The 20,506-nt window shown below is 35.2% G+C and overlaps 1 protein-coding gene across 1 annotated transcript in view; it reads right to left on the bottom strand.

Moving 5' to 3' along the window:
• LOC103600869 (teneurin-1-like) overlaps positions 1-20,506 on the bottom strand; it is a 61,661-nt gene that overhangs the window by 30,098 nt on the left and 11,057 nt on the right. Inside the window, exon 3 of the mRNA XM_008585202.1 lies at positions 2,535-2,687. Within this exon, the coding sequence (XP_008583424.1) occupies positions 2,535-2,687 (153 nt within the window). The remainder of the gene's footprint in view (positions 1-2,534; positions 2,688-20,506) is intronic.

Raw genomic sequence — 20,506 nt, 5'->3', positions numbered from 1 at the left:
CCCAAGGTAAATTTCCAATCTTTTGGCTCAATAACAATTACTGCTAAATAGTGCCAATTACTACTAAATTAAACAATATGCTATATGCTTTACATCCATTGTCTCACTTACTCCTCACTGTAACCATATGAGACAGGTACTACTATTATCATCCTTATGTTACAGATGAGGGCACCGGTTCAGCAAGGTTGTGTGAATTACTTGAGGTTGGAGAGCCAATAAATGATACAGTCAGTATTCTAAGTGAGTTCTGTCTGACTTCAGAGTCCAGGCTCTTTATAAGTCCTACAATATCCAATCCTCTAGGAGATTAAAGAAAACAATGTAAAAAGAATGATCTGGTTGTCAGTTTCACATTTTATTTCAGAGAAGATTCTAGAACTTTATGGGGTGCGTGTTGTCTAGAAAATCATAACAGTTTACAGCTGACCCTTTGAAAATATCCCTTATACTGCATTACACCTTCTGCAAGGTTTGGTTTAGTATACATATGGCATTATAAAAAAGGAGCTATGTTTTTACTTGGTAAGTAATATGCAGTAAAGACAATATAGCAGAACCATGATGTGCAATTATAGTTAAGGTTTTCTTCAGGCTTCCATAAAAAGTCAGTTTAAGCTAACAGCTTGGTATATGTGGCATCAACCCGTAATGATTTTTCTTAATAAAGTGTTAAATTGAAATCGGTTTGCCCTGTTTGTTGTTATAATTGAGCAGAAACTTAAAACATTCCTTTATGAAACTTGTCACAACACATTAAAATACAGATGAATAGAATTTCTCTAGAATATATCATGAGTCGACTTCGGGGATTTGTTTTCATTGAGTAAAATGTCTCTTGTGATCTTCATATATGTTTCATGTGTGGATTTTAGTACAGCGTAGAGGTCAAGAGACTGCGCTCTGGAATCAGACTATGAGTTTCTAGCTCTGGGACCTTGGGCAAGTTACTTAACCTCTTTGTGCCTCTGTTTCTCATTCAGAAAATGGGGTCCATAATGTTACCCTCATGATATAATCCGTGCAAAGTGTCTGGTACAATTTTTGGTACATGGTGTTTGTTTAATAAATTTTAGCCATTATCACAACCTTCTTTAGGGAAAGGAATTTTAAGAGATCCTAATTATGAATGACCTTCTGCCTTCTTGCATGTTTCATTTTCCTCAGACAGATAATTCTAAATTTAGTGTGAATGGCAAGAAACTTCTAGGCAGATAATACCAAATGGTGGCTCTTGCACCTTCAGATATAAAGGAGTCAAATAATAGGAGAGAAGGTAAGAGAGAAAAAGTAGGTAAGGGAGGAGAAAAATCTGAGACCCCTTCCTCTGCCACCTCTGACTCCTGTTCTCCATCAGCCCCTCTTAGCAGAAACAATAAAACTGCTGGGAAAGGTCAGTCCAGGCTAGAAACAAGAATTTGCAGATGAGGATGTAAAGCAAATTGCATCATGAATTGTAAACTAAAACAAGCCATAATATTTTCCTGAACCCTAAGCATTTTTTACTGATGCACGGTCCAAAGTAAAGTTACCTTTTTACAAAGGGAACAAACACTAAACAAAACAAAACCCATAAACAACCCCCCCCAAAAGAATTAAAAACAGAAGTGAAGAGTGGTAACCCAAACAACTATAAAACAAAATATCTTATTTGCAACTAAAGAACAAAAATAAAACTGTCTTACCAGCCTGATAAAATTACAAGCTTCTTGAGAATAGGGTTTGGGTCATTCATTCATTTATTTGTTAATTTTTATCTCCTACAAATGCCTAGGATAGTGCTGGTTATACATTGTGTTCTCAACTTCTTACTTTCTGAATTGACTTCCTGAAATTTCATATTGCTCGAGTCCCTTTGTACTAAATCCTGTTTCAAAAGAAGTCATAATACAAACTTCCAGCTATTTTCAATGCTTGCATATTAAAACTAAGATCATTCAATGTGAATAAGATGTTGGGAGTGCTGGTTCTGTGACATTTATTGTAAATAAGTCAGCTAGTTCAAGCTCACGTTTCGTTAAATGTAACAATTCAGGACTCGAAGTGATTTTTCTTTTCCCCAACTAGAAAAAAAAAATCATGTTCTCCCACTTTGACATAGCATTCACCTTTACATAAAGCAGAAAAGGCTTTTTCTTATAAACAGAAAAAATTTCTGTATACCCTTTGTAAAATGTTATATATAAATGCTGTGCTTGGACACAGAGAACTTAATCAAAATCCCATGTTGCTTCAGGGTAGTTATATGCGAAATGCAATTTCCATTGTATTGAAACCTCCATTCTGTAAATATTTATCTATTTTCAAGATTGCCAACATATTTGAAAAGTTTAATTGGTTTATATTCAAGGCACTGGAGAAAAAGAAAATTTGCTTTTGCGAGACATTTACATGTATTTATTCTGTCCACGCAGAGTACTTCTTTCAAGTGATCATGAAATTTAATGTGAAGTGAAACCACCCCAGATATGGTCCTAATGACCAAATTAGAAGAGAAGTAATCAATAACCAATCAATCATTTTTATCACTGTACCTTTTTTCTCTGATTTATCAGAAACTTTTCCTCCAATTGGAGAGTAAGTAGTATCCATGGACTCGGTCCCTCTGTTCCCTTTGCTAACTCCATTTGCATAGAGCTCTCCTTCAACTGGTTGCAACTGCCAAGTCAGGCCGAACAAATGTACTGCTGCAAGAAAATAAGCCATACATTAACTTATTCCAGACTCACTGAGAAGGTCTCCAAACCCTTTGCACTTAAATCCCTTTGTACCTAAAAATGTCATGACCAGTTTTCTTTTAGTTGGGCCAAGCAACTGAGAGTTTATACCCATGTCATACACGTAGAGACTTTTCCAAATAGCTGTTAAAATTCTCAGGCTAAAGCTATCTCAGTGGTAGGATTAGAAGTTGTAGTATTAGTTAACCAATTATAGTGGGATTGGATGGAGCTACTCAGTGCTGTGACTACTTCCTTTTCCATTTCCCTTAGTTATGTAACTCAAGCTCACATATAGAAACTACTGCAGAGTAATGATGCAGAGGCTGTCATGAGAACATGGAAGACCTTCTCTATGGCTTTGATTCAATTCAATTCAGCAAATATTTCCTGAATGCCTAGTAAAATAAGGCCCTGTGATAGCTGCTGTAGGTATTAAAATCTAGATGCCTATTGGGGTGGGATTTGGTAGTAATACAAGTATAAAAAAGGTTCAAATTGTTATCAGAATATTAGAAAGTACCCGCTGTTGGTCAGTGTGTAGGAAAATGGGCACGCATAACACTCTTAATGAGAGCATAAAAATACAGTGACCCCCTTGAAGAGCAATGTGGCACTATTTATCAAAAAAACTTAAAACTTGGTTTACCCTTTGAGCCAATAGATCAATTTATGTGAATTAACTATGAATGTCACCAAACTGCAAGGCCGTCCATTTTTACATTTAAAAATAATATCAGAAAGTTATGATAAATCTAAATATTTATCAAGGGGGATTAATTAAATAGCTGTTGAGATAATAAATAATACAAGATTATGTGGCTATTAAAATCATGCTGCAGAAGACCATGCAATGGCATGGGAAATATTCATGATGAAGCAAGTGAAAAATATCAGGCTACTAAACAGTATAAATAGTATGTTCTGAATTGTGTGTGTGTGTGTGCATGCACGTGAATGCATGTGTTCATGTCTGGAGAGAAGAAGGTCTGAAAGTATACATAGCAACATGTTAACAGTATGGGGAGCTTATGGAGGATTTTTATTTTTATCTTCATGATTTCTGTATTTTCCATATTTTTTATAATGAACATGTGTGATGTTTGCCATATGGGGAAAAAGAGGTTTTTGTTTGAAAATAAATGGTTTAAGAAACAGTAGATTAAAATTGGAAGCAGGATTAGTGATGGGCCTTAAATGATATATAGGGCTTTGATGAGTGACAGCAGTGAGTGGGGAGAGAGGACAGGTTGAACAAAATGATTATGTAAAGTACAGGATGTATGTAAGGCAAAGGAAGTTACTGGGGTTCATTGGAGCTTAGCTATGTGTAGATGATAGTGGAAGTTAAGGCTGGAAGGCTGAATTAGGGCCATAATGTGGAGGACATTGAGTGTCACACTTAGATATTTGGATTCAATTTGTTAGACAACAGAGAGGCATTCCCATTTTCTCAGTAGAAGAGTAACATGATCAGAGTTTTCCTTAGGAAGATTAATTAGATAGCAATGGGGCGAATTGAAGGTTTTCAGGCAAATAAATACACCCTTTGTAGAAAGATAAATCCAGTAGTAGCGTGGAGAAGAATGGACTGGAGGCCTAAAAATTTGGCAAGGAAATCAATTGAGATGGCATTGTAATAATTTAGGTGAGAAGTAATTAATAGCTGCAATGTGTCAAATGCATCCCCAGAAGTTCATGCATTAGAAACTTAGCCCCCACTGTAACAGTGTTAAGAGGGTGGGAAATCTAGTATGGTAATTGAAAAGTGGGGTCTTCAAGAGGTGATTAGATTATTAGAACTGTGCCCTGGTGAATGGAGTAATCCATTCATAGAGTGATATATGTGGTTCTGATGGCTTTATAAGGAGAGTGACTGACAACCTTAGCTTTCTTTCTCTGCCATGTGGTATCCTGTGTCACTACAGAGAGTCTCCACCACGAAGAAGGCCCTTAACCAGATGTGTTCCCTGGACTTTGGACTTCCCAGCCTCCAAAACTGTAAGGAATAAATTTCATTTCTTTGTAAATTACCCAGTTTCATGGATTCTGTTATAAGCACAGAAATGGACTAACACAGTGCCTTAATTAGGGTGATGTCACAGAAATGTCTCAATCATTTGCAGTGGGAATGTAAAGAAGGAGATTCTTTAAGGAGAAATTGCATAAATGGCATCTCAGGATTTGGCAACAAGCTTTGTGTGTGTGTGTGTGTGTGTGTGTGTGTGTACACACTCATATATGAGTATAGGTGTGCTGGGGGAGGGCATAGGAAAAAGTGAGGGAAAGGGGGCAATCCAAAATTAAGGTTTTGAGCCTGAGTAATTGAAAGAATGGTGGAACCATTAAAAGAGTTAGGGAATTCTTCACTTAGCCTAGCACTTGCTGCAAATAGTTGGTGTTGGATATGTGTTTTATTGAATGATGACAAGTTTAAAGTGGGGTTTGAGGCATGGTAAGAAAATGGGAGAAATGCAATGAATACAGCTTTGGAGATCCTGGGTTTCAGGGACTGATGGGCTATCCAGATAGTGATGTTAATCACAGGAAGTGTGAAGTTCTGCAGAAATATTAAAGCTAGAACAAGACTGCGAAGCCATGTATGCACAGAGACAACAGTTGAAGTTGTGAGAGTGAATGTGGTCACCAAAGGGGGAGAATGTTAGGAGAGAACAGTGCCTAGAACAGAAGCTAGAGAAATCCTCTTATTTGTTTTCTCATTGCATTTTTCAACCCCAACCAAATCCTACCAAAAAGCCAAAAAAAAAAAAAAAAATTGAATCTGCTCAGAAGCCATCTCATATTTTTCTTTGTGTTCTTAGGCAGATCGAAAGGGGATAATCTGTATGTCTAACACTCATGTATAGTATATGAATTAGTGATTGAGAACAGAGAAGCTAGCGAGATAACCTATTTAAAAATCATTTATCCACTTTTAGTTGGAACTAACAAGATTTCTAACACTTAATTTCTAACTTATCCTTAAAAGTTTTAAGTATTTGTTTTCTACCATTTTCTTTGGATTAAGGCCAGTACTGCCTGATGAATTTCTCTTGCAATTACTGGAAACAACTGAAATTCAAAGGATAGTGGTTCTGAATAAGGTATAATAATATGGCATGTCAATGAAGGTATATTAATGATATCTTTGAGATTTCCTTGCCAAAGGACTCAAAGTTTAGTTTAGCATTCTTGTCCCATGTTAACACCCAAATGGTGTTTATCAGTTTTACTGAAAATATGATCTGATCTGTCACCCAAATAATTTGAATATGATGGATATTAAAAGCTATATTTAAAATGTGTTTCACTCTCTTGGTTTAATTACTTTTGTGAAATTAGATGGGCTATATGTAACAAAAGGCACAGTAGTTCTTATTTTGAAGACCTAAGTTAAGCCAGTTTCCTGAGGACATTTGAGAATGAGAGAAAATGCATGTTGTGAGATTCACTTCAAAATACATAAGGTAAGGATTAGTTTTTTTTTTTTTTTTTTTAACCATCAAATGAAACGGACTGCTTCCAGCCCATCAAGACAGATAAAGAGGTATGGGCACATTTAGTAGAATACGCTTTGAGAGCAGTGAAGCTTTATAATTTTTGAGTTTACTATATCTTTTCTAAGGAACGAGCTGCTTGGAATGTATATTTCTATGAATATATAACGACAGTTAATAACTTGCTACAGACCACAGGTACCATGGCAAGACTTCAAGCCTTTTCTCTCCTCCAAGCTGAACTTCCATCTCCTGAGTTGTGAATGGAGGTAAAAAAGTGCATTTATGTACAGGGTAGGCCGTAGCCACTAAACAACTCCAGTGTTTAAATTCTATTAGAAATAAATAATATTTTGTCCATACTAGGACCAATAAATAAAATTATGTTGACTGTATTAGTCCATTTCTGTTGTTTATAACTGAATACCTGAAACGGGGTAATTTATAAAGGAATGAAGTTTATTTCTTACAGTTTTGGAGGCTTGAAAGTCCAGGGCCCAGGAGACACATCTGGTGAGGGCCTTCTTTTTGGTGGGGACTCTCTACAGAAATGCAGGTATCACATAGTGATAGCTCTCTTGCTGTCTTGCAAGAGCAAGAGCTAACTTTCTTACTTGCCCTCCTTATAAAGCCATCAGAATTATGCCCCTTACTCCATGAATGCATCAATCAATTCACCATGGCACAGTCCTCACAATCTAATCACTTCTTAAAGGCCCCTCCATTCAATTACCATAATAGGATTTCCTACCCTCTTAACACTGTTACAATGGAGAGTATCTCCAGCACATGAAATTTGGGGGGACACATTTAACCCATAGCATTTACCTTTGTGATATACCAATGCACCACCAGAAAAATATGTTAGTACTTCTCTTTTGGGGATGTATTTATTGGTTTATTCAACAAATATTTTCGAAGCATTTGCCAGGCACATGGGGTATGTTGGGGATACAGGCAAAGGTGTTATTGAAAGGATTTAACAGCCAGGAAAGCATAAGAACTGGCCAACCAAAATACATACCAGACATAAACAACCAATATAGGCTAACCAGTACAGCCTTGAATACAAGATGAAGACACATCTTTAGCTTCTAGTGGATCCCATCCAAATCTGTGCTATGTGTTTAGAGCCACACTCTTTAGGCAAGCCCCCCAATCCAGGTATCTCTCTGCACTCTCTTTTAGGATGTTGGATTTTATTTCTCTTAAGTAGGACTGGTAGTCACTAGTAACTTTTATAATCAATAACACTTCCCTATTCCACTCCCCTTCAAGAGGCAAATATTCACTTATAAGAAAGAGACCACAGGAATGCTTCAGAAGCAGATGTGGAAAAAACATGCTGAATGACTTTGGCCTGTGCTGTCCAATATGGTAGCCACTTACCACATGTGTCTATTGACAACTTAATATATGGCTAGTCAGAGTAGAAGAATTAGTATGAAAGAAAGAATGCAAAATATCACATAAATAATTTTTATATTGATTGCATATGGAATGACAAAATTTTGGATATATTAGATTAAATAGAAATTTTATTTAAGTTAATTTTACCTGTTTCTTTTCACTTTTTTAAAACATAGTTACTATAAATTTTTAAATTACATTTGTGGTTTGCATTGTATTTCTATTGGACAGTTATGATCATAACTATTTAGAACATTTTACAAAGAAATATGATGTTTTTCTTTTAACAGTATATCATGGAATCTACCATATCATATTGAAGATATTTGTTTACATGCACACCTCATCATTATTAAGCACATAAAGGGCAGGACCATGTGTTTTTCATTTTTCTGTCCCTGGTACATGATTAAGTGCTTGGTGGTCAAGACGTACTCCATTTATACATGGTTCATAGGGTGTAAAGTGGTAAAGCAGCTTTGGGAGAAAATTTTGATATCTATCACAGTTTAAATTGGGAATGTTCCTTGATCAAGGAATTCTACTTCTAGGAGTCTGCGCTAAAGAGATAATCACATATATGCATTAAGGGGCATGTATAGGGAAATTCACTATAGCATAATTAATATATTTACTTTGTTAATATCATAGAAAAATTGAACAACCAGTATATCCATTGATGGGAGAGTGGTACACCCATATTATGAAATCTTAAGTAAGAAGTAAAAGGATTTATACCAAAAAACTGTCATACTAACTCTACAAAAAAACTCTGAGACTTGATAAATGATTTCAGCAAAGTTGCAGGATACAAAATCAACACACAAAAATCAGTAGTATTTCTATACTCCAACAATGTACTAGCAGAAAAAGAAATAAAGAAAGCTAGCCCATTTACAATAGTCAGAACCCCCACCCCCCAGGAATAAAGTTTATCAAGGATGTGAAAAATCTCTAAGATGAGAACTGCAAACCACTGCTGAGAGAAATTAAGGGTACATGAGAAGATGGAAAGGTATCCCATGCTCTAGGATTGGAAGAATTAACATTGTAAAAATGTCTATACTACCCAAAGTGATCTACAGATGCAATGCAATCCCAATAATGACATTTTACTCATAAATAGAAAAAACAATACTAACATTCATATGGAATAACAAAAGACCATGAATAGCCAAAGCAATCCCGAGCAAAAAAAAAAAAAAAAAAAAAAAAAAAAAAAAAGAAGCTGGAGGGATAACACTACCTGACTTTAAACTATACTACAAAGATATAGTAACCAAAACAGCATGGTACTAGCATAAAAATAGACACACAGACCAATGGAATAGAATAGAGAATCCAGAAATCAACCCACACACTTACTGCCATCTGATCTTTGACAAAGACACCAAGACTACACACTGGGGAAGAGACTGCCTAGCAAATGGTGCTAGGAAAATTGGATATTCATATGTAGGGGAATGAAACTAGATCCATACCTCTCGCCATATACCAAAATCAACTAAAAATGGGTTAAAGAATTAAGTATACATCCTGAAACAATAAAACTCCTTAAGGATAGCATAGAGGAAACACATCAGGCAGTAGGAATGGGTACAGATTTCATGAATATGACCCCAATAGAGCAGGCAACCAAAGGAAAAATAAACAAATGGGATTATATCAAACTAAAAAGCTTCTGCACAGGAAAAGAAACAATTAACAGAGTTAAAAGACAACCAACAGAATGGGAGAAAATATTTTCAAAATATACATCTGACAAAAGATTAATAACCAGAATATATAAGGAACTCAAACAACTTAACAGCAAAAAGAAAAAGAAAAAGTAAAACAAAAACAAGTAACCTAATTAAAAAATGGGCAAGGGAGCTGAATAGGCATTTCTCAAAGGAAGATATACAAATGACCAACAGACACGTGAAAAAAATGCTCAACATCACTCAACTTATACAAGAGCCAACAGTGTGTGTCTCTTCCTAATTCAACAAATGCCGACTTCATGTTGGCAGTTGAAATTGGCCATAGTGGGTGTATTCACACTGCAGGAATCAGCAAATGCTGCAAATTGGGGTTTTCATTTTGTTTTGTTTTTGCCTACAGTGCTAGTTGTTAAACATTCATCAGCACACCATTGGATGAACTACATGTACTTACATGAAAAGAGCTCTAGGATTTGTATGAAAAAGATTATAGAACAATGCATATACTATGATCCTCTTTAAGTAGAAGATATGTATTTCTTTCTATGTTAATGCATAGAAACAGAACTGAAAGATGCATACTAAACTATTGATCTTTAGAGTGGGGAGCTGGGAGAACTGAAAGGATACTTCAACATTTTCATAGTACTGTTAGAATCATTTGCACGATGTATTCAGGTATTACTATATAATTAAAAAATATTAGGTGCTCAACAAATCTTTATTAAGCTGAATGGATACATGCATTTAAAAATTCCATCTCTTTTATTGTTGTCTTCCGTATAAAATAGAGTTACTCAAAACATTTTTAAGCAGCAGAATCATTCAGCAATTAAATATGAGTAACCCCTAAACTCATAAAACAGAAAAAAACAGAACTTATTTGATTGACAGTGACTGGGAGTCCAAAAGCCTTGTCCCAAGTCACCAAAGAATATAGTTTAAAATCCACTGGTCTGAAAAATAATAATCAAAATATCTGAATAAAAAAATTGGGGTTCTTGGAAGAATTCCTTTTAGATATTTGAATTTACTGGTAGTGTCAGGAGATAGGACTACCTCCCATGTTATTCTGTATCTTTCGGTGTTCTGTGTCTACTCTCTTACAGATAATATTTGAATCCATTTAATAATAAAGTAAATAGGGCTTTGATAATAAATAAACAAGTGAACCTAGAAATTGCAAGATTTTTAAGTCAAATACAACTTTGCTTTCAAGTAATTCACTTTGCATCTTAAAATGCACACATATTCAGCTAAGGATGTCATATTTATTTGTTGTAAGAATTTTTGGTCATTATTTTCTAATTCTAGTAAATAAATCTATTTAGACAGTTTGAAATCTGTCTCACAAATAAAGTCCTCACCATTATGATGTCATAAGTTTCAAATCATGGCAAGACGAAAGCGTGTGATATTTTTCAAGATAATTTGTTTTCCCTTTTTGTCAGTATTTCTCCCACAGCAGTTTCCTTACATATCTTGCTTCGTGTTCCTTCAGGCTAGGGAATGCTATGGCTTTTGTACTTTACTTCTAAAGCTTGTCAGAGCTACAGATCTACTCATATGTTGGATAGTTCCCTTCCTGAAAAATATACCAAGTACATTACCTGGACGGTGACCCCTGATGACTTCATGCTTTCAACTTAACTCCTATGGGAAGCAATCTCACCAGACTGATACTTCAGTGGACATCATGTGAGACTAGATGCTTCTGCAATAAGGAACATCACTGCAAAAATAAATGCTACTTGAACTAAGTGCAGTGACTGCTAACATTACAGAAACAAGGTTATCTTTCCATCTTAAAATAAATCCCATTTTTATTACATTAAACATTAAATTGGTATACGAGTGAACTATAGCTCTTTGATAAATTACCTTCAGATCTTGGTTTTATCCTGGTAATAACCAGATTGCATGCAGGATTGGAAACCATAAGTTTTCAGAGAAGCATTTTTCAAGAACTATTTGGAAGTAATGCATGCTTATTTATGGTACCTTACTTTTGCCTCAGCAGTTTCATTCAAGTTTTCTCTTTTTTTTTTCCTAGGGTTATACATATACATTTTCCACTAAAAATATTATTTGTGCTTGCAGTACATCATGAACATAAATAAAACATGCTTAAATGTTCCTTTTCAAAGCAATTTGAATGTAGACTATGTGGCTTTGAGATCTCTTTCAAACATTTTTGAAAGCCTGAAAAGCTGTTGTGTCAGGTATGGGTAGAATTTCCTTTGAAAGAAAGAACTTCACTAATTTAAAAATAAAAAAAAAATCAAAAAAACATTTTAACTTGAACAGTTGTATATAAGACAGTTTGCAAGTCTGCCATGACGAAACATTAAAATTAAATGCCAATTAAGAAACATTGAGACAGTACAACAAAGGGAATGAGGACACCTTTCTTGTTGCTCCACATGTTTGAATCCCTACTTTTATTCTCTTAAATGAAATAAGTTATTCTCTATTGCAGCATTCTTTTTTCTTTTTTTGCCTAAATACATTTCTAGTTTTATCCAATGCCAAGGCTAGAAAAGATTCTATCAAAGTAATAAATCATTTTAATATCCCAGTTCTCTATTATATTATCTTAAAACTTTCATTTACTATTTTATATTTTCCATTCCAAGGCTGCAGCAATATTTATAAGCAACAGGTCTATTTGGGTACCTTATCGCAGGTTTAATATATGATCTCCATTTGCAGTTGCATAACAGGCCCATCTGTGTATTCCTTATCAGATAGACACAATTATTTAGTGGTTTCATCTCAAGTCACAGCATAAATAAGTGCTCTCCATAACTCAAATCTTATTTATTTTTGTATTATTATTTGCTTTGTGGAGTCAGGAGGAATAAGCAGCATAATGATGGGATAAATTTTTTTTCTAAAAAAAACAGTTTAATAAATGATACAGCAAAAATATCAATTTAAGGGCCGGCCCCGTGGCACACTCGGGAGAGTGCAGTGCTGGGAGCGCAGTGGCGTTCCCGCCACGGGTTCGGATCCTACATAGGACTGGCCGGCGCACTCACTGGCTGAGCGCGGTGCGGGTGACACCGAGCCAAGGGTTGCAATCCCCTTACCGGTCACGAAAAAGACAAAAAAAAAAAAAAAATCAATTTAACCAGGAATCAGCAGTTTTCATTCTTTCTTAAAATTTTCTTTTTCTTTCCCATTTTACTTCATTTTCTGCTCAACTAACTCTCCCTTTCAATTTGGTTCAAATCTCTGCCCATCACTTCATCATTATGGATGATGGGAGTCTCTTAAGTTCCTAAACAATCTCTCACCCTCTTTCCTGATTTGAGTACTTACTAGTAATGATATCCATGTTCTTTAAAAAAATACAAATAAAACTGAAGACTATGGAGAGTAAGAAACAGACCCACACAGCTCTCTCCTCCTCTTACCCATTTTTTCCTGCATATATTTAAATTTTAAAGATCGAAATGTATTCATTGACTTATATCCACAACCTCTGGTAACTGATGCTTTGAAACTCACTTTTCTGATTTAGCTTAGTGTAGTCCTAGCCATAGATAAATGGTGTGTCTTCCTGAAAACTTTTACATATTGAAAATTAAAAAATCCTTCCATTACCTGATTGTTCACAGTTAACATTAAAGAGCAGGGCTTATATGAGGCTAGGGAGGCAGGAGATATAATAGAGAGGATGAAAAATGGATGAGTAGTAGAAAACTACTGAGCCTTCTTATCTGCCTTATACTATTTAATCAGATGGGAAGGTAGAGAATGAATGAATTGGTGAGGATTATAATGAATCAGTTTGTTCTGGGTTGTCTGGAACAAAATGAGTCATTATAATCTTATATACATCTTATGTACAATCTTATATACAATATAATCTTATAACATCCATGATTGAGTTTGGATGTGTTGTCCCCTCCAAAACTCATGTGGAAATTTGATCCCCACTGTGGCAGTGCTGGAAACTGATTGAGTCATGGGGGCAGATCCCTTATGAATGGATTAGTGCTCTCCCTGGATGGGGGAGGGTAATGACTTCTTGCTTTATTAGTTCCTGCAGGAATTGGTTGCTTATAAAACCCTGGCACCTTCTCTCTCTCTCTTGCTTCCTCTTGCCATGTGATCTGCTTGTACCTGCTGGCTGCCTGCCACTTTCCGCCATGAGTAGAAGCAGCCTGAGGCCCATGCCAAGTGCAGCTGTCCCAGAATAGTAAGCCATATAAAACCTCTTCTTTGTAAATCATTCAGTCTTAGGTAGTTCTGTTATAGTGATACAAAATGGACTAATACACACCATGACAGTGTTCTTCTGAAAGAGTCACCAGTGTATTATCAAATGGGGTTGATTCATGATGAGGATCTTTAAGCCTTCTCCTACTTTCATAAATAGTTATTTGTTGGCTGATTACTATGTATTAGATGTTGTCGTAGGTGCTAAGGATACAACAGTAACTGGTTACAGAAAACCCTGCCCTCCTGGAGCTTACACTCTGTCTAAAGGGAGGCAGTTGTCATGTGGTATAGTAAAATGCAGGGACTCTGGAGCCAAGGTTCCTTGGGTCAAATCCCAAACTCTGCTACTAACTAGCTGTGTGACCTTGAGCAAGTTGGTTAATCTTAGTATCTCAGTATCCTCACCATAAAATGTGCATAGTAATAGCACCTTCTCCATAAGGTTGTTTTGAAGATTAAATGAGTCAGTACATGTCAGGTACCTAGAAAAATGCCTGGTACATAATAAATGCCTAATAAATATCAGCTATTATTATTAAGGCTGGTTAGTTCCCTTCTTAAGCTGGCCTTTCCAAAACCATCTTGGAAGTGGAGATAGGCGGAAGGCCATTTGCTCCTTTTAACCCTCTACTTTCTTGTCCTAAGAGAGGAGTGTGTAGTTCTGTCTTTTCTGGAGAGAGTAATATAGAGGGACTCAAGTCTTTGAGACAAATTCATCTGCCATCTTCACACAGCTGTATAGCAGAGAAAAAAAACCCTGACCTAATTTCCTAATTCAAAATCCTTGGCTTAATTTAGAACAGGCATTCATTTCTCTTCCCAACCCCCTCACCAACATTCCCCAAAGCTGTTCATTTCCTTTTTCCATCATCATGACTGCTAGAGTGTGGAAGTTGTATGTTTTGAGTTTTCTTGGTAAAATGTTTTCAGAAATTAGAGCATTCTTAAGCTTTTAAAAGATGTTATAATTTCTTAGTAGAGTACACTTTTTACAAAGGTTAGCATAAAGCAGTTATAGTCTCATTTTGTGAAACATACTGAGAATTCTCACACAGCCATATAATATGAAATGGTTCCCAGAAAATTTTCAGCTGAGTTACTCAGAAAAAGCATGCATCTTGGGTGATGGATTCAACTCCAGCAAATGGATCTGTGCAGGTAAGGGGATCTATCTACAACATAATAAAATCATGGTATGTTAGAGCTCAAAAAAGACCACAGACTAGTTGAGTGCAGTTTGGAAATGAGGTGTGGGGTTAACTTTAAAGTGAGGAAACTTGGCAAATACTACCTCAGCTGGGTTACCAAGATTACCATCATCAGTGATAGCATGTACCCTTGATATGATGTGATGATAATGGCACCTCTGTGGTCTTCCTTCCTAAAGCCCATAACCCCATTCTAAATATGGGAAAAACACTGGCAAAACCCAAATCGAGGAACATTCTGCAAATAACCTGACCAGTGCTACTCAAAACTGTCAAGGTAATCTAGGACAAAAAACTGTTACCAACCAGAGGAGGATAGGAACACATAATACTTAATGTAATATCCTATTATGGATTGGATCCTAAAACAGAAAAAAGGACATTGAGGAAAAACAAGTGATATCCAAATCAAATATCAAGTTCAGTTAATAGTAATTATCAGTGTTGGTTTCTTAGTTATGACAAATGTACCATGGTAATGTAGGATGTTAACAATAGGAGAAACCAGATGAGGAGCACATGGGAATTCTTCGTATTATCTTTGCAACTTTTCTGTAAATCTAAAAGTGTTCTAAAATTAAAAGCTTATTTTGGAAAGAAAATGCTACAGACAAATCATTTGGTTCAGTCTCTTTATTTTACAGAAGAGGAAACTAAAACCTGGAGAAAGAAAATACTTTGACCTAGGAAACACAGAACTGACACTATGACCCTATTTTTCTACCTCAGTCTCATTCCACCAAACTACACTGCTTCTGTCTTATTCAAGAGCAAGAGAAGATGTAATCCATTTCTTCTTTTCAATGACATTTAGTACTGAAGTAATTTCACAAGAATATAGTGCTAATAAGGCTAATGTTATAGGTTAAATTTTTATGTCAACCAGTTGCTTTTGCATGCAGAAAAACTCTTATCTTTGCTACAGACTGATTATTCAAACTAATTTTGTCCATCCATCTCAGATAAGTACATAGAAGAGAACTGGAAGATCTATAAAAAACCTTTCAATTAAAAATAAAATAATCTTTTTATTAGGACAATTATTTTATTGGGTTACTGGGTCACATGTAACTGAGGTCAAATATACAGTATATATTTTCTACTGGTTCTACAATTTATCTTTTTTTTTTTTTTTTAACTTCAATCTTCTTACTATTTCTGTTAAAACTGATCACTTTGCTGTCCAAAGTCTTGATTTCTGTTTTTGAAACAGATTCAAATTTCTCTTTAAAGAAAAAGTAGGCAGTGGGAATTTCACTCAACTTCATATCATCCCTGAAAATGAGTTTAAATTTTTTCTTAATATTAAAAAAAAAAGTCTTGCTACTACATTAGTAGATGTGGGAAAAGAATATGGCAGTTTTTATTATTTTATTTTATGGTTTAAAACTTAATGTTGATTCCTTTTTTTACAAAGTTAAAATATGCAGTTGATGTTAAAATTTTTAATGTGTAAAAATTCCTTATAAATCAATAAACATTAGCTGAGCTTTCCTGTAGAAATGTGAGCAAAAGACATCAATAGGCAATTCACAAAATAAAAAGTGCAAATCAACAGTGACAATTTAAAATGTCCAAACATAGTGATAATTTAACAATGTAAGCTACAGTAATGGTATCATCAAGGTGGCAGAATAGGAGTTTCCAATGAATCTCCAACTTCATTGCAGACCCCAATACCAAACCCACCCCAGTGAACCTTGTCCCAGAATGGCTCCAGCCCACACCAGCATCTGGCTGGCTGTCATAGCCTCAATCTCCAGGGTGGTCCACATGGCCCCAGACTCCTGGTCTACCTCTGTGGACCCAGGATCCAGGCTTTCCCCAATTCCAAACCATCCTCTGTGGCCCCAGGCATCAGTCTGGCACCTGTGGATCCAAACTTCAAGCCAATTTACCTACTGACCCAGGCACCAGGCTGACCCACCCAAGCTTTCCAGCAACAAGTCTGCCTGCACATTCTGCTAGTTGTCCCACACAGAATCTCTGGATGAGTTGACTGGTGAAGGGCTTTCCCTGCTGAAGCCAGTCTATAAAAACTGGAAGAGGTGCCAAAGCCACGAGAATCATGAATAAACAGGGAAACTTGTCATCACCAAAGGAACAAAATAAAGCACCTGTAACCAACACCAAAAAATGGAGACCTATGGACTGCCTGACAAAAATTCGAAATAGTTATTTAAAAAAACTCAGTGAGCTAAAAGAGGACACAGATAGACAACTGAATAATATCATGAAAACAATACATGAGTAATATGAGAAGCTCAACATGGAGCTAAAGAACACAATGACTGAAATGAAAAATTCCATAGAGACCTTCAACAACAGACTTGATCAAGCAAAAGAAGAAATCAGTGAGCTTGAAGACAGGTCACTTGAAATTACTCAGTAAGAGGAACAAAAAGAAAAAAGAATAAAAATAGTGAAGAAAGCATATGGGACATATGGGACACCATCAAGCAAACCCATTTAAACATTATGGAAATTACAGGAGGAGCAAAAAATGAGAAAGGAGTAGAAAGCTTATTTAAAGAGATAATGACAGAAAACTTCCCAAAGCTGAAGAGGGAAATAAACATCCAGATTCATGGCGTCCAAAGAACCCTAAATAGATTAAACATAAGGATATTTACACTGAAATATATTATAATCAATTTTCAAACGTCAAAAAAAAAAAGAATTTTGAAAGCAGCAAGAGAAAAGCTACTCACCACATACAGGTAAACCTCTGTAAGACTATTAGCATATTTCTCAGAAAAAACCTTGCAGACCAGGAGAGAGTGGGATGATATATTCAAAGTGCTAAGAAAAAAAAAACACCTTCCAACCAATAATATTATAACTGGCAAAGCTTTCCTTCAGAAATGAAAGAGAAATAAAGCCTTTCCCAGACAAAAGCTAAGGGAATTCATTGCCATTAGTCATGCCTTACAAAAAAATGCTAAAGGAAATTCTTCAAGTTGAAAAGAAAAAATGGTAAGTAACAACTGAAAAAAGATATGAAAACATATGGAAGTATAAAATTCAGAGAATGATTAGCCACTCTGCAATGTATACATTTCAAAACAACATATTATACAATAAATATATTCTATTTGTAAATTAATATAAATAAATGAACAAATAAAAATAGGAAAATAAAATAAAATTCAGTGTAAAAGTAAAAATATAGTCAAATTCAGAATATTCTAATACTGTAATGATGGTATGTAAATCACTTTTAACTCTACTGAGACAAATTTCGTTCAAACTTTCAAAATAGATATATTTACTAGAATTAGAAAATAAAGACCAAAAATTTTTGCAACAAATAAATATGACATCCTTAACTGAATATGTATGCAAAATAATAATAATATTTCAGGGCATGTGAAAATTTTATGAAATTTAAATATTTGTCCATAAATGAAATTTTATTGGAACACGGTCATAATCATTCATTTATATATTGTCTATAGCTGTTTTGTGTTAAAAGTTGAGCAGTTGTGACAAAGACTACAAGGCCTGCAAAGCTTAAAATATTTACTATATGGATTTTTACAGAAGAAGTACGCGGACTCCTCTAGGAGGGCTTGTGAATACAGTATTCCTTGAGTCTTTGCATGTTTAAAATTATTTTTCTATACCTTTAATAATTAGAGAACAACTGGTTTGAATAAAATACTTGGCTCACACTCTCTTTCTTGAGTTATTTGAAAATGCTGGTTACCCTTATGTTGCTTTGTCTGTTGTCAAGATGTCTGATGCCAATCTGATGTTCTTTCTTTCATAAATGACTCCTCCCACTCCAAGACTCAGGGGATTATTATTCTTTATCATTAAACAATAATATTTTTACTAGGATACGACATAGAGTTTACTGTTTTGAGTCAGTTTTCCAAGGTACTTGGAGGTACTGCCAAGGTATTGAAGGTTATTCCTTTCAACACTTACAGTCAGGTCTTTTATTTCTGAAAAGTTTTCTTTGATTACAGTTTTAAGTATATGTTTTATTTTATTGCTTTGTTTTTTATTTTCCTTTGAGAACTACAATGACATGCAGTCTGGATTTATTTGCCTATATTCTGTATCAGTCATTTTCCCTGATTTTTTTAACCTTTCTTTTTTTCAACTTCATTCTCTTTGCTATTTTATCTAGTGCCTTTCATCATTGCATCTCATTATATTTTAAAACCATTTCTCCCTTGGTCACCATTCAGGATAGCCTTCATTTTCAAGATGGTTTTATCTTTCTTTTCAATTTATTTCCTGAGCTCAGTCAACTCTTGTTTTGCACATTTACGTTCTGAGTTCTAAAATTTATCATTTGAGCCCTTTTTTATATCTTCAAATGTTTGTTTAAGGATTCTTTATTAAGATTGAGACACTTCATTGTATTTTTTTTCTGCATTGGGGTTGGTTATTTGGAGAGGTTTTTCATCAGTGGAATGATTGATTCTGCTTTTCTATGTTCATTGTGAAATCTTTTATTTTCTTGGACCAGCAACTAGAGTTGTATGCAGATAGGAGTCAGGAATTTGGGTGACTTACTAGGTTACTAGATTTTCTAGTTCTTATTAAAGTGCAGTTTTTAAAATATCAATGATGCCTTTTGGTGTATCCCTTAATTCTGTGATTCACTTTTGTTTCTGCAGTGTCCTAACATTCTACCCCTTTCTTTTTTCTTTCTCTTTACCACCAAGCCTCCGAGGGACACCTCTTCCAAGTCAATGCTTCCTTATTCTGAGAAATTGTGACTTCTCAAAGCTAAAAACTCTAGTTCTGTGCACTTTGAAGCACATTCCTTTCCATTTTCAGCAGCCAGTGTTCTGATATCTGTTCTCAGTACTTGCTCACTAAGGGTGGGATTTCTTTCTAATGGCAGTTTTTGATCAATTCTGCCATAGGTAGGTTCAGCTTTCATATCTTTTTTTTCCATTTAGTCTATGACTCTCAGCTCTGTCATGAACTACAGCGCTAACTCTGCTTAATTAGGGTGTTTATTTCTCTACTTATATGTAATTTGACGTTTGTAAAATTCTCTGTCTCCTAGTTATGTTATTGAAGTGGGTTATGGGTGATTTTATTTGCTCTCTTGGTTAATTTGAATTTCTTTTGGGGGGATGGTGTAGAGGGATTCAGATTTAAGGGGCCAGCGTTACCCAATGCAAACTCAGAACTCACTGTTAATGTGTATTTTTACATATATATAATACAAATGCAGACACATACATCTGAACATGTACCTGATATCTACAGTACATTCATTTGAAATGAGTTTCTAATAACGGGGTGTAATTTTACCTGCCTGGTGTTTTTTATGTTCAATTACAGGTATCTATGAGATAGTTGGCCATGGTTAAGGTTATCATTTGTAAATGTGAACAGAGCAAGATTTACTACTAGGGTGACTGTGTTGTGTCTTCCTGTCCTTTGCATAATTCCTCCAACTAGATTTGTAAGGCTTGAAAATTCATAGTGAGTAGCTCATTTCTTTGGCTTAAAGTAGTGATGGCCAAATACTCATATATTTCAACTTCTGAGTCAACTCTAATTGCAGAATTTAGACTCAGCAGGAAAGAACGTTGTATTTGATTACATGTTTTACTACATGGTTGCAAGCTTAAATGTCTACCTAGAAGGAAGACAGGTAATATAAGACAGTGAAGAGGGTAGGATGGGTATTCTGATAGACTGGAGAGTTCACTGTCCTTTAGGGAGCAGCCCTTAGTTATCTCCAGTAAATGGTTGTCATATTATTT

The sequence above is a fragment of the Galeopterus variegatus genome, unplaced genomic scaffold (genome assembly GCF_000696425.1).
Source record: "Galeopterus variegatus unplaced genomic scaffold, G_variegatus-3.0.2 Scaffold3490, whole genome shotgun sequence".
Classification (NCBI taxonomy): Eukaryota; Metazoa; Chordata; class Mammalia; order Dermoptera; family Cynocephalidae; genus Galeopterus; species Galeopterus variegatus.
This window is presented reverse-complemented; position numbering and strand designations above follow the sequence as displayed.